Source organism: Notamacropus eugenii, chromosome 2 (assembly GCF_028372415.1).
Source record: "Notamacropus eugenii isolate mMacEug1 chromosome 2, mMacEug1.pri_v2, whole genome shotgun sequence".
Taxonomy (NCBI): domain Eukaryota; kingdom Metazoa; phylum Chordata; class Mammalia; order Diprotodontia; family Macropodidae; genus Notamacropus; species Notamacropus eugenii.
In genome coordinates, this window is record NC_092873.1 from 345348285 (window position 1) to 345362666 (window position 14382).

General features: G+C 46.1%; 2 protein-coding genes across 9 annotated transcripts in view; one reads left to right on the forward strand and one right to left on the reverse strand.

The window, feature by feature from the left end:
• Positions 1-7383, forward strand: part of MARCHF10 (membrane associated ring-CH-type finger 10) — a 204559-nt gene extending 197176 nt beyond the window's left edge. For all 8 annotated transcript variants that reach the window (XM_072645887.1, XM_072645893.1, XM_072645890.1 and 5 more), the window contains one exon: positions 1935-7383. In XM_072645887.1, coding sequence (XP_072501988.1) covers positions 1935-2345 — 411 coding nt within the window. In that variant the 3' untranslated portion in view covers positions 2346-7383. The remainder of the gene's footprint in view (positions 1-1934) is intronic.
• A 1057-nt stretch (positions 7384-8440) lies between these two features.
• MRC2 (mannose receptor C-type 2) overlaps positions 8441-14382 on the reverse strand; it is a 97643-nt gene continuing 91701 nt past the window's right edge. Inside the window, exons 24-30 of the mRNA XM_072645883.1 lie at positions 12336-12574; positions 12050-12215; positions 11726-11866; positions 10182-10301; positions 9447-9626; positions 8875-8901; positions 8441-8681 (exon numbers count right to left, since the gene is read on the reverse strand). Of these exons, the coding sequence (XP_072501984.1) occupies positions 8461-8681; positions 8875-8901; positions 9447-9626; positions 10182-10301; positions 11726-11866; positions 12050-12215; positions 12336-12574 (1094 nt within the window). The 3' untranslated portion in view covers positions 8441-8460. The remainder of the gene's footprint in view (positions 8682-8874; positions 8902-9446; positions 9627-10181; positions 10302-11725; positions 11867-12049; positions 12216-12335; positions 12575-14382) is intronic.

Consider the following 14382-nt stretch of genomic DNA (forward strand, 5'->3'; position numbering starts at 1 on the left):
ATCCTTGAAGATGGGAAGGAGGGAACCGAGGGCAGCTGGGTCTTCATCCACACTCTCTAATGTTGCTTCCATTGCTATGGAGTCTTTCTCAGAGGCTGTTTGGAGGGGAGAAGGGGGTTGTGCCTACTCTCAGAGAACTGAGTCAGTTTGGCCACACTAAACATTAGCCAAAATTTGAAGCTAAAGCCTGTTTTTCTTCTCTATAAATACCATGAAATTCTGTAAACATTGGTGGGAGTGGAGAAAAACCCCCTCCCAACCCTCAACAGCATGCCACCTTTCATCACACTCCAGTTACTACTAAGGCATTGTAAGTGCCACAAACACTGGTGAACTCAGCAAAGAAAAGGGAGAGTTCTGGTGCCACAACAGGGGATGTGGGCTGCCCCTCTGAATAGACAGAGCTCATCTCTGGCTTCTTGCCTGGAGCCAAATGATCAGTACAGCCTGTAGCTAAACCATATGCTTTCAGTTCTCTCCAGCTATAAGTGCCAGGAATGACTGACTTGACTGCTAGCTCTGCATTAAGGTCAGTAGACTTGAGTTCAGTCAACACAATAACCCGTCCATTCTAGCCCAATTCATACAGGGATATGAGCAAACCAGGTGGGATATAAGGCTCCCTAGCCTTTGTGGCACTCTCGGGCTGCCTGATGAGTCCTTCTCACTGGGTAGTGCCAATAAGACTGCCCTTCGTCTCTTACTCCTTCTAGTTGATGGTGTTAGACTGAAGTGCCTCACCTCCACCCACAGCCAAGTGGTTTCGCTCCAAACACAACTGTAAAATTGTTATTCGTGGGGAGGGAGCAATGTATGTACCCGGATTTGACAACCTTCATGTTCAGCTACTAATCCGTTCTGGTGAGGTCACTGACCAATGCCTTCCAGCTGGGTACAAGATGATTTTCAGTGACAGTCAAGCCCTGAGTGCTTCGGAGAGGAAACAATTATTCTCCCGCAAATCTGCAATCCCCTCAGGCAGATCTGGGGTGGCTGAGAGCCAGGACAGGTCCTCCTCAGCATGTCATAGTTGTGTTAACTCAGAAGCAGCAAATCCTATAGGGCAAATGGCTCCAGGCACTTGAGTCTGGGAGCCAGAGACAATGAAACAACTCCACAGGACTTAGAAGCTTGGGGTTTCCCACCTGTGTTCAACTCTCTTTCCAAGAGCCCATGGTCTAGCCTAAAAGCTAAATTGAAGATGACCAATAGGTCAATTCCTTTCAACAAGTAGAAATGATTTCTAGCCAGGCTAGAAGCACATGTGTGGGGACTAGGATATGAGAATGGGACTAGGATAAGACCCCCGAATTCCCCACAGAATAAAGTGAGCTCAAAACAGTCTGTCCCAGGAGCTCATTCATCCCCACATCCCACCTTCCACTTCACCTCCCATCACCCCATTTGTCCTTAACCGCTATTGCCTCTTGGTCATTGCCTGGTTTCCCTGGTCTAAGGAAGCTATTGGCTAGAATCTGAATGTCTGGAAAGAGTCCCCTTGACCTTTTCGTTCTCAAAGTCTACAGCATTTCAAGATTTAAAAAACAAAAAACCTGCCTCCAAGGCAAGAGATAACCAGGTGAGTATGGCCTCAGGGAAAAGAACCCGGTCTCTCTAACTTCAGCAGAAAGTTCTCTGAATAAGGCCCACTTGTAGGAATGACTAGTGCTGCTTTTCCACAATCCTCAGCTCCTTTATGGAATAACAATGTGGCTGCTGAGGAGGGACGGGCCAGAGGGTAATGAGTGTTTAGATGGACATCCTCTTTGTCATCTGACTGACAAGCCTTAGTGACTGAGTCCTTCCAGTGCCAGCGCAGTGCCTGGCACAGAGTACATGCTAGCAAGTAAATGCTAGTTAACTGACTACAGACCACTTAGTCTATGTGGTAGATGTGGCCAGAACTGTCTAAGAGGATCTTCTTTGCTTTCTAGATTCGGATTCAGGAGACGGTAATGAAAACAGTGTATTCCAAAGCAACAGCCGGCTCGTCTAACAAGGAGGGTGGTCATGGAGCTCAATGTCAGTGGGGGTCCCCTCTGCCCAGCTATCTTCTCTGTGCTCCCCACGTGTGCCTTCTTTCCTCCTTTTTACTGAAACAGAAACCAATGAGTATGCAGTTCACATTTGTACTTTACACCCGTCTCTTTCTGGGGTCTGGCTTGAGTATTTTAAAACAGAAACACCAACTGACACTGGCTTTGGAATACCATGGTGCAGAACAGCTAGTAGTGAGCTACCTACCTATTATCTCCTCCTCCTGCCCAGTCAGTCCCTCCCAACAACACGCCACATACAGTGGGGACGGCCCAGAACACTACTGGCGGCTTTGCTGCCATCTCTAAGCTCAGAAGCTGCTGCCCAGGGTCACCTACTTCCTTGCCTTAGAAGGTGGGCTCTCTTAGAAGACACTTAGCTACCCTGGTGGGCACAGTGGGATATTGGGATCCTCTCCTGGGCACTGCCCATCCAGAAAGGAGCCTGTTCAGGTCTCCACTCCACACTGAATGGAAATCTAGCAGTGGCACAAGCATTCAGTAAACTGAGTTTATTCACCCACTTTATTTTAGTTCTTCTTTCAGTCTCCATAGAAATATGCTCAGGGCCCAAGAGGGTGGCACAAGTTACCCTCCTCTTCTGCTTCATCGTACCTCCTAAGAGACAAGCATCTATAAGGTCAGTGACCTGGAACAATCTTAACCCTGAGATAGCCACCACAGCTGGTGGCCATTCCCCAAGTTTCTTAGAGGTCCCATTAAGGTTCTGTTCACTCTAGAGTTTTTTTTTATCCTTATCCCCTAAACCTTTGCTCCCTATGGTGTAAAAGGTCCTGAGTAGAGAACTCCTTGAGATCCCTAGGTTTGAACCACATTTCAAGAAGCTCCCTAGCAAAAGAGAGTACAAGGAGCCAAAACAGACAGTAGGACTGAGGAGAGACTACTTATCTCTGACAATGGTCTGCTAGAGATGCCTGGGCACTGACTGGCCTAGTAGCCCAAGTTACAGTGTCCTCTTTTCTAGGGAAGGGTGATGGGCAGGGGAAGTTTTATCCATGCTCTGCCCTGACCTCAGTACATGGGGACATCACCAGATGCATCCATAGTCTCTGGCAGCCCTGTCTCTGGGATTGGCCTTCCTTGAGATCTGCTATCACCACAGTTCTATCAACATATTTATTAAGGGCTTCTCTGTACCAGCCACTGTGCTAAGCACTGGGCAGAGAGGAAGGATGATGGCTAAACTCAAAAGTGAAAGTCTCTGTCTTCAGAAATCTTACATTCTATCAGGGGAGACAACGGTAACATATATAACTACATGCAAGACACATAAAGCAGGTGCAAGGTAAACTTGGATGGGAAAGCAGAAACAGTGGAGACCAAAAAAGGTCTCCTGTAGAAGGCTATGCTTGAGCCGAATCTTGAAGGAAGCCAAGGAGGCCAAGAATCAGGCTAAGGAGGGAGAGCATTCCAGGCATAGGAAACAGCCAGTGCAAAAGTACAGAGATGGAGCATTGTGTGTTAGGGGGAACCATAGTGTGCATGGAGACATACTATGAGAGATTGGAAAACTAGGAAAGGACCAGGTGGTGAAGACCTTTAAATGTCAAACAGGAGGGGAGCCACTAGGTTTTCTTTAGATGGGGGGTTGACATGGTCAGATACACTGGTGGCTGTGTGGAGGAGGGGTTATAGCGAGGACGGGTTTGAAGCAGTGGAAAAGTTAGTATGTAGACCACTATTGCAGTAGTCCTGTTGAGGTGATGAGGACCTCAATGGGTGAGTGGTTAGTAGAAGGAGTAAGATGTGTGAGAGATACTGATTGTGGAGATGGAAATAAGATTTGGCAAATTAGTAGACATGGAGTGTGAGAGTGAGGAATTGAGGATGGCCCCAGAGTTTTGAACCTGTGAGACTGGGAAGTCTGGAAGAGTTTGAGATCTCTGTAAAGTAGCCCATTCTAATGTCCAGTAGGCAGTTGGTGATGTGCAACGAAGTCAGGAGAGATACTTGGAGATGGATATTCAGATCTGTGAGTTACATTCCTAGGGTTGATAATTGAACCTTTGGGAATTGATGAGATCACCAAATAAAAGTATACAAAGAGAAGAGAGGGCCCAGGACAGATCCTTGGGAAACAGCCATACTTAGTAGGCATATTGAAGCTGATTAAGTAAAAGGAAAGAAAAGTCTCACTAAAATGCAGAAAAGAATGTCTAGGAGGAGAGGGGAGGTGACAGTGTCAACTGTTGCAGAGAGGTCAGGAAGTATGAGGATTGAGAAAAGGCCATTGAATGGATGCTAGGCATTAGGAGGAAGCACTAAGAATTCTCATTTCCCAGAATCATAATTTTATGATTGTGGGCCTGAAGACATAGCCTAGGATAAGGAAAAGCCACAGAAAGTAAAGTGGGGGAGAAACAGAAGAGTGTTTGTGTGTGCTGTGGGGAGAGAGAGTGTGGAGCAAAGGAGAAGAAACGGGAAAGAAAAGGGAGGGAGGAGAAAGATTAAATGGAGATAATAATGTGGGGAGGAGGGTGGAGGAGAAGAGTCTCCTGCACATCTGGCCAAGACCCAGACTCAGAGGGTGCTTTCTCCCAAGTTCCCTCATCCCCACACTGACCGTTTGGACTTTCAGCCCCGACTGCTACCTGCTGCCATGGCAACCCCTTTATTACCTCTCCCCACTTCTGCTTAGAGTACAGGCTTTTATTTTTAAAAGGTGCTCAGACTAAATTGTGGGGCCAAAAGGAACTTATGAAAATTTATTTAGGAGGATTCTAGTTAAAATTATTCCACAATCAACCTCATTTGTTCTGTCATCTGAATGACAGAACAAGGCCTGTCATACAGTTAATTACAAAGAAGATAAAACTTTAAAAAATGATCTTCTTTCAGCCAGACAGTCTATTCTCCCTGAGAACACATAAAAACAAAGTGACATCTTTTGAATATTGATACAACCTGTTAGCCTCCTAGAATAGGCATGATGGAGGTTGAAAACTTCATTAGGTTGTAAAAGGAATTCTGAAAATCTCAGGTTGATTGTTTTGCACACAACATGAGACCTTTGGAATGCCATGGGAAAATAAGCTTTTATTTTGAAAATAAACTTAGACTCATAGGATCTTTAGAACTGGAAAGGACTTCTGAGGCTATTATCTGTTGAATCTTATTTTGCAGATGAGGAAACAGATTTAGGGAAGATGTGACTTGCCTAAGGTCACACCGCTAGTCAGCATCAGAAGTGGGATTTGAACCTGGGTCCTCTGACTCCAGCTAGAGACAAAGTACTTAAGTGCCCAAGCAGTAGAAAGGAAAACAAACAAAACCTCTGGGCATTTAAGATGGGATTCTATAAATTTCATCAGAATTTGAAAAGGTATGCAAAGGTATTCTGACCGCTGAGTCCTTCAGCACTTTGTTCCAGGATTTAGGCCATTTAGTTGGAAATACCCACCACATGGTCCCATGGCCTTTTGTGGGAATTTTGGAACTTTTTTTTCTACAGAAAAGTGGAGAAAGATGCCTTCTCAGGCATCCTGGGCATCCAGAAACACCGTCTTTTCAGCTGTTCTGGTCTCAGCAGGGGAAAAACCGCACAGCAGAATTACTTCAAATATGTATCATTGCTATGAATTATACATCACAGTGTCACAAATGTCCCTTACACAGTTTCCCATTATTTGATGTTTTTAAAAAAAAGAAAAAACCAGCATTGTTCACTAAAGGGCAGTCAGAGCGAGTCTTTTAATTCACATTGCCAGAATTTGGGAGAAGTTAAGCTGTCAGATGAAAGAGGCAAGGGGCCCTTGTCATGTCTTTGGTAGCTGCTCCCTAAGAGTGACAGCATCAGGGAACAGAAGTGGGGGAAAGTGCCCAATTGTGAAAACTAAGAGAATTGACTATAATTTTCTGAATTTTTAAAAATGTCCGTCTACCTCAAAATAGAGTAAATGTTTGATGCTTCACTCATCCATCTTCCTTTCCTCTTTCCTTTCCCTTCCTTTTTCTCTTCTTCCTTCCTTCCTTCCTCTTTTCAGGAAGAGAAGTCCTTTGTCCAAAGATGTGCTGCTACTGGTAGGAACTAATGTAACTTTTCTTCTGGGAAGTCAGGGCACAAAGGTGAAAACTAGGACTATTCAGACAAATCAAGGACATGTGATCATTTTAGTTTTGAGCTAATCTCCTCCCCTCTGGCCTCCTTTCTTCTTTCCTTCCTTTCCTTTCCTTCTTCTTGAGGACCTCACTCAAGGTATAGTAGCTCTTGCCATGGCAAGGTATGGGGTGGAAGGTAGACCACCGGGAAAGCAGGAACCTTAGCCTCTTTGACCCAGCTAGCACCTCCAACCTCAGGAACAATATGGCAGCTATGTCTTATGGTGAAGGGATAGAGTTCACAGTAGCAGCTCATAAGCAGTCACTTCCTAAGGAAGGCTGCAGAGAGAACCTTCATTTTCTGCCCCACAGCGCCAGGCAGGTTTTACCTTTTATGTCTCAACTGATCAAGTTAAAACCTGTGGCAAGATCTTTTCAACTGTTCATCTCCCAAAAATGATGTACAAAGTAGAAAATGAAGAATGAGGACTTATACAGGCCCAGAATGAGGCAGCATAACCCTGTATATGATTCCCCCAGCTGCCTTTATGGCATAACTGAGAGCAGGAAGGAATCTTCAAAGGCATTCTAGCCCAACCTCCTTGTAGTTGAGCAGTCCCAGAAAAGGGCATCCCCATGGGAAGGAGGCAAGAATGATTTTGCATTCTCAAGAGTTCTAGAAAGCAGAAAAGAGAAGCAAATAGCTCCAGAGTTCATATGAGCTCCAAAAAGGTGGTGTTTTAAAGCCTGATGATGATAATAGCTAGCATATACACATTAAGGTTTATAAGGTGCTTTAGAAATGCTATCTCATTTAATGTGATAATCAGGCAGTTGGCCTCATTTAAGAAACTGATTGGAAAGGACCTGGTTCCACAGGAAACCCTTATCATGACAGAAACAAGGAAGTTCATTTTTCAAGTCTCTTGAAGGTCTTTTATTTTTTTTAAGAAACAATGAAATGTCTTTTTTAAAAAATTAAAAACTACAAAAAAGTGACCGTGTCCTTGAGTCCATGTTCACATTGTCCTGTGCCTGTAGTAACCAGGCCCAGCTTGAGCCTTCCTGGGATTCTTGTCACTTGCAATTGATACTTTGAAAGATAGCTGGATGGAATCTCCTGAGCTGAGCTGAACTGGCCCCAGCATCTCTTGAGAAAGTTCTGGAACCATTTCTCTCTGTTCCACTGGACAGCATATGTCAGGCACCATACGTGGGTCCAGGGCTCTCATCCTAGAACCTTCAACCTCACAGAAAACCAGCTCTTCCCCTCTCTGATATTCCCAGCCAGTCCCTCCCCCAGGACTAGTGGAATTGTTGCTCTACCCCCACCCCACCCCCAAACCTGCCATGAGAACCAGGGTTGGAGAAGATAAAGAGCTTACTTCAGTCCCCATGGGGGACTGGTTCCCTAGAGTGAGGCCGTCCCCCGACCTGCAGGAGCTGCCTCCAGTTTAGTTCAGCCCAGCTCTGTGAGCGTGGAGCTGATCAAGGTGCCCAGTGCAGCAGTCCCTTCAGTCGGTCTCTCAGCAACTCTCTCCCCAAACCCTTACCCCAATGTAGACCCCTCCCAGTAGGTAGAAATCACTGCCTTGGACTGCTGCTTGGTTATAGGGGCTGAGCCTCATGGCCAGACAGCTCAATCCACTGCTACCCCATCCATCATTCTAAACCTGGGTTGTGCAGAGGCCTGTGTTCTAGGGGTCAGTGCACCTCTGGCCAGAAGGCTTTCTTCTGTACTTCTCCCCAGGATTCTCTAAACAAATGAGGGAGGGCAAGAGAAGTGGCTCCAGCATTTCTGGGGATCAGACCTACAGAAAATCCAGCAGTGACTGGCCAGACAGAGATGGAGGCCTCCCTCTCCCCTGAAACTTGATATAGCTAGAGGGTGATAGTGGGTTTGTGGTAGGGAAGGAGACTAGGAAGGAACAGGGAGCCTGGAGGGATGGAGGTCACTGAGAGCTGCCTGAGGAACTGGGAAGAAGGTGCCAAAGACATTACAGACCAAAGAGGTGATAGTGGGTAAGACTGAGACTAAGGGGGAAACAGGCACAAAGGATAGGCAAAGCCCCCGGCTCTGAGCAGCATCTACCCCTGTTCCCTTTCTTGCTTCCCTCAGGATGGAGGTTCACACCCCTCAGGATGCCACAGCCCTCTGAAAAGGGGAGCCCCATGATGCTGTGTCCAGCAAAATCAGCAGCCGCCCTCAGCCCAGCTCTCCACTCTGCACTGCGCTTGCCCAGAGTCCCTGCTCAGCTCTCCAATCACACAGCTGGACAGACTGGGCAGTCTCCCACTCAGCCTCCTCCCCTGGCCCTGCCCTGCCCCCCGCCCAGCCCCCCCCTCCCGACACGGCCCCCAAGCTCTAGTCTTGCTGCTCATTCATCTCCATGTCAGACACCAGTATGTTCTTCTCGGCCACCTCCCCAGGGCCAGAGGAGCTGCGACTGTAGCGGGCACTCTCAAAGGCCCCTCGGTCAGGATTGCGCCGGCGCTTGTACAAGAGGGCAGCCACAGCCAAGAGGCCCATGAGCGCCAAGGCTGCCAGCACCACCACCACCAAGGCTGTTGGGTTCTCCTGCAGTGCTGCCCAGAGAGGGGATAAGCCACTCAACCCTTGAGTCTCAGACCCCTTCCTCCTCCCTTCCTTAGAAACCTTGGGCCCCTTCAGCCTATTCTGTGCTGAGGGCTCCTCAGTTCTTCCCATGCCCCCATGGCTCACAGAGTTTTTCCTCTCCTGGGCCAGGAGAAGAAGCCTTACCGTCTAGACTCTGCTTACCTGAGGAGGAGAAGCTGCCCTCTTTAACTACAAAGGTGAGAGGAAAAAAGAGAAAGACACAGCAAATCAATCAACAAATGCGGAGCCCCTGGCCACCTAAGACAAGGCCCTGCCTGTACTGGGCACTATGGAGAATATAAAGAATAAGACTCAGTTGATTTTCTCAAGGGGCTTCCAGCCTGGTGGAAGGAACGGGGCATGAACATACTCCTACTGATAACAAGGAGGTATCGTACACATATCAAACAAGACTCTCTTTAAGGTCTGAGTTAGGCTAGATTGCCAGTGGCTTCCTCTCGTGAAATGCTGCTGGGCTTCAGAAGAGAGATGGGAAGTGGGGCAGAGGAAGAACCATAAAATGGGGAGATCATGTCAATAGATCCCAGCAGCCCTGGCTGTCTCCACTCTCTCCCTGGGGTCTCCAGCCGTAGTGTCCATCTGCAGATTGTGGAGCATTTACACACACACACACACACACACACACACACACACTTTCCTGCACTTCCAGTGGCTGCAATGTATGTAGGAGAGGTGTCTCTGTTGAGAGTGGGGAGAGAAAGGAGATCACTCACCCTGGGGGAGCTTGCAGACAACACCCATGGTGATGTTGGTACACCCTCCAGGACGCCAAAGACCACTACTGCTCTGAATCCAGTAGCAGCTGTTGTGACTTAGCATGCTGGGTCCCAAGCCTGGGGGACCCCAGTTTGAGTAGTTGACTGCTGTGTTGTCATGCCAGACCAAAGTACCCCCTATGTAGAAAGACCAAATGAAACCATTGGTAACTTAGAATTGGAGAGGGGAGGAGGGGAGACTGAAATCTGAGCTGTGGGCTTAGTTATAACTATAGCATAATATAAGATAATGTTAAGATATAATACATTAAATGTGATATAATAGATCCTATTATTTAATATATTCCAGTACAATTATCCTAATATAATATATCCTATCCTATTTTATTAGATAATAATATAATGTAATATAATATAATAAATACAGTAAAAATAGAATGGAAAGGAACTGGGATTTGGCCCTTGGACCCTTCATATGTCCCCATAACACCCCAACAATGGCCTGATGACTCCTGAACTAGATATCACAAAATATAATTACAAGAACAGCCTAGGAGTTATCTTAGAAAAATTCCCCTTAGTGCCTGCCATCTCCCTTGCTGCCTGTACTTAGTTTTCTGAGGGTTGAAGGAGATCCATAGTCTTTTGGTTTTTCCCTTTCATGACTAAAGCATTATCCTTGTCTTCCTTCTCTACTCCCAACAACAGTGGCCTCCCCTGTGCCTCACTCACCTTTGGGGTTAAAGTTCATGCCTAGCCAGGCTCCTCCACTTTGTCCTTCTGTACTTTGCATGTGTTCCCAGACAAAAACATTCTCCATCTCATCCATGATCGACAAGATGGTCCCACCCACTGGGGAAGTACATGAAGGCAGTTACTACATGACATCTCTACTAAGCAAACTTCTAGTACCCACCAAGGGCTTCCTGTATCCCCAACCCCAACCCCAAAGTCTCGTCCTCAGATGAAGACTGACTTGAGAAGGGTGGTCATTTTGGCTAAGGTCACTGGGGGATTACCAGTGAAAGATGAGAAAGATTTCCAGTGGCTGTTTGAAGGTTTAGGGCTGAGAAAGGAGGAGGAGGAGGCAGGCAGTGTGATGTGGGTATGTGGGTATGGTACATAGCATTGGACTGAGAGATAGGAGACATGGGTCCTAATCAGAATCACAGTATATTAAAGAACTAGAAGAAATCTTAGAGACCAGCTAGTCCCAAGATTCTTAACCATTTTTTCAATGTCATTGACTCATTTTACAAGGCAGTCTGGTGAAGCCTATGGACAGCTCCTTAGAAAAATGTTTTATAAGTTGCAATTAGTGCAAACATGGCTGCGAAGTGGTTGCATGTATATGAATTCACACTTTGAAAGTTATAATTTTGTAAACTGTGGTGATTGGTTCTGGCCCTGTGGAAATATGCAGTTCTAATTCCCTTGGATTCTTTATTTGCCCTAATAGGGGCCTGGTTGTGCGTAAAATAAAATACATAGAATTACAAAGGAAACCAGTTGTATTGAAATAGTTATCAAAATGAACGAATTCATTGACTCCAAGTTAAGAGCCCTTCACCTAAAGCACCTTCTCAGTAGGATGAGCTAAATGGAGCCCAGTGAAAGAGATAGCTATAGAAGGTCACATAGGAAGTAAGCAGAGGAGCTGAGATTTGATCTCAATTCCTTGGAATTCAAGTGAAGCTTCCCTTGTCCTCTACCCCAGAACCTTTCTCTGCTTTTCTACTGAATCACTTGTCTGATTTGTTTTGCCTTCCTCCCAGGTGTGTGAAGAGAACCAAATCAGATGATTGACATTAAGACTAAAGGGCCTTAGTGGACCACAATTCAATCAATATAAGCTAATGGTTTGATGTGGCTACTAAAAATGTAAGTATTGTTGGCTGCATTATTAATAAATGTAGTACCCGGAGGAAGGGAAGTCCTCCCCTCATCAGACAACATATGGAGGACTGAGTCCTGGGTTCTCTGTCTGACAGGCTACAGTGTCCAGAAGATGGTGTGGGATCTTGAAACAAGATCATACAAGTAACAGCTGAGGGAACTGGGGTTATTTATCTTGAAAAATAGAAGGTTTGGGGATCATCAGTTGGATCCATTTCCAATGAAACAGACATCCTGAGGAGGTGTGGTGAGTTTCCATCATTGGAAGTCTTCAGATAAAGGCTAGGTGACTGTGGAGGGGATTCTTAGATGGAGTGAGGCTGAGGAAAATGGTGACATTTCTGACTTTGAGTTTCCATAGGGAGGTGGAGCTGACTCACCTTTCTGACAGCGCTGAAGCGCCTCCTTGTGGCCCAACATCAGCTCCATGTGGAAAGAGTAGCAGTGTTCCCGAAAGGGAATCCATGCCGAGTCAGCCAGGGCATGGGGACAGTGGCTCACCCTTCGAGGGAGTTGGAATTCTGCCCATGGGGACACAGATGGGAGTTGGGAGAAAGAGAGTAAAGAGGGTCTGAGTTTCAAAGTGTCTGTGGGTCGCAAGGATACCCTATTGCCCAGGGAATACCTTGCCTAGGGATATGTCTATTTTTCTCTTCTGCCCTCCCCCTGGCCTCTCCCCTCCTTTGTCCTGTCCTTATACAGACCTTGCCTGACCCCACACACAGCCCCTTGAAGTTTGGTGTCACAGCTGGTTGTTCTCCAGGTCCCATCCACATCCAAGTAGCCACAACCCCCAGGCAGCTGGGGCTCTCCATCCTTCCAATTTGCATAGCTGAGCTCATCCAGCACCCATGAGTAACGTCGGGAGCCCTACATAGAGCAATGCAGAGAGAGAGATGACAAAGAGGCAAAGGAAGGGGATGGTGAAGTAGGTCGTAGATCAGGAATTACTATGTCCCCTTTAGGATGGGGGACATAGGAATCCCCTACCTCCTCATCTGACAGCCCAATCCAGAGTGGAGTGTGCAGGCTACGGGCAGCCTGGGTCAAGAAGGCCTGGGTGTAGGGGTTGTCCACTTCAGCTAGGCTGGTGTTTAGGCTCTCACAGAGCAGGAGGGCATCATGCCAGCGAAGAGGCTTCTGCAGTATCCGGAAGACACTGTTGTGGTAGGAGATCTCAGTGCCTGGAGCAGGGGGTAAGGCATCTGGAGAGGGGGTCAGTGAAGAATCTGCAAGAAGAAAGAGGCTCAGTATAGTCTGCTCTAGGTGAACCAGGCCCATCCTGGGCTGGGGCTACAGAGGGTGCTGTCAGAGGGATTCTCACGGGCTGCAGCCCTATTCCCAGCGAGAAGGTTCTCCCCTTGACAGAACAGAACGATCCCCTGTGGGAAAGGTCTGACTAAAGGGTTCTCCTACCTCTGTACTTTTGTCCACATCAGAGGTGTCAAACACAGCCCACTGTATGGGGTACCTAACGCTCCTGAGTGCTACCCAAACCAGATTAAAATGTAATTTAAAAATAAGTAATAAAAATAAATTAAAATGAAACAAAACATAGATAATGCTAATATGTGGTTTTCCCCTGCAGGGATCCTTAGATAGGACCATTTCTTTTTGAGTTTGACATCAATGGTGCACATCATTCCTGCTCTTGAAACATTCTCTTTCCTCTCCCCCCTTTTAAATCCTCCCCATTTTTTGAGACTCACCTGAATTCAGCAAACATTCATTAAGTGGCTACTGTATGCAAGGCACAATGCTAAGACTTGAGGATGTGAAGTTGAAAAATAAGATAGACCCTACTCTCAAGGGGGTGAAGGGAGAAGTGTAGTTGCATGTGTCTGAAGGGAAGAAATATGAAGCCAGAAAGGTGATCCTGGGTCAGATCATTGAGGACCCTGAGTTTCAGGCTCTAGAGTTTGTATTTAACCCTATAGGCAAGACAGAGCCACTGACTTTTTTCAAAGGAAAGTCACTGGACCCTTGCATTAGTTTAAACTCCATCTCCTCCATGAAGATATTCATCTTCATTCATTCATTCATTCCATAAACATTTATCAAGCAAGCACTATGTTAGACACTGGGAAAGGTAGTCCAGGAGAACCCCTTCTCCTGTGACCACAAGGCAATCTCTTTCTCCTCCTAAGCTCCAGTGGGCTTCTGTCTCCATCATCTGGTACTGATTGTTTACTGTTTTCTTAAATGAACAATGAAAGGAAATAGAAGAAAACAACAGACCAGGAAAGACAAGAGACGTCTTCAGGAAAATGAGAGATATCAAAGGAATGTTTCATGCAAAAATGAAACATTATATTTTTTATCATATAAAAGACAAAAATGTAGGAACTTAACAGAAGTGGAAGAGATTAAGAATAGGTGGCAAGAATACACAAAAGAACTACACAGGAAAGATCTTACCATCCCTGATAACCACCATGGCACAATTACCTACCGAGAGTCAGACATCCTGGAGGATTAAGTCAACCAGCTAACAATAATGCTAGTGGAGGTGATGAGAGAATTCCAGCTGAGCTATTTAACATCCTAAAAGATGACACCGTTAAAGTGCTGCACTCACTATGCTAGTAAATTTGGAGAACTCAGCAGTGGCTACTGGATTGGAAACGATCAGTTTACATCCCAATCCTAAAGAAGGATGATGCCTAGGAATATTCAAATGACCAAGCAATTGCATTCATTTCACATGTCAACAAGGTTATGCTTAAGATTCTGCAAGGTAGGCTTCAGTAATATGTGACCCAAGAATTACTAGAAGAGCAGGGGGGTTTTTGAAAAGACCAAATTGCCAAAATTAACTGGATATGGAGAAAGCAAGGGAGTTCCAGAAAAACATCTACTTCTGCTTCCCTGGCTACACTAAAGCCTTTGTGTGCATCACAACAAATTGTGACAAGTCCTCAAAGAGATGAGAATACCAGATCATCTTATTTGTCTCCTGAGGAACTTGCATGAGGGTCAGGAAGCAATAATTAGAACCAAATATGGAACAACTAATTGATTCAGGATTGGGAAAGAA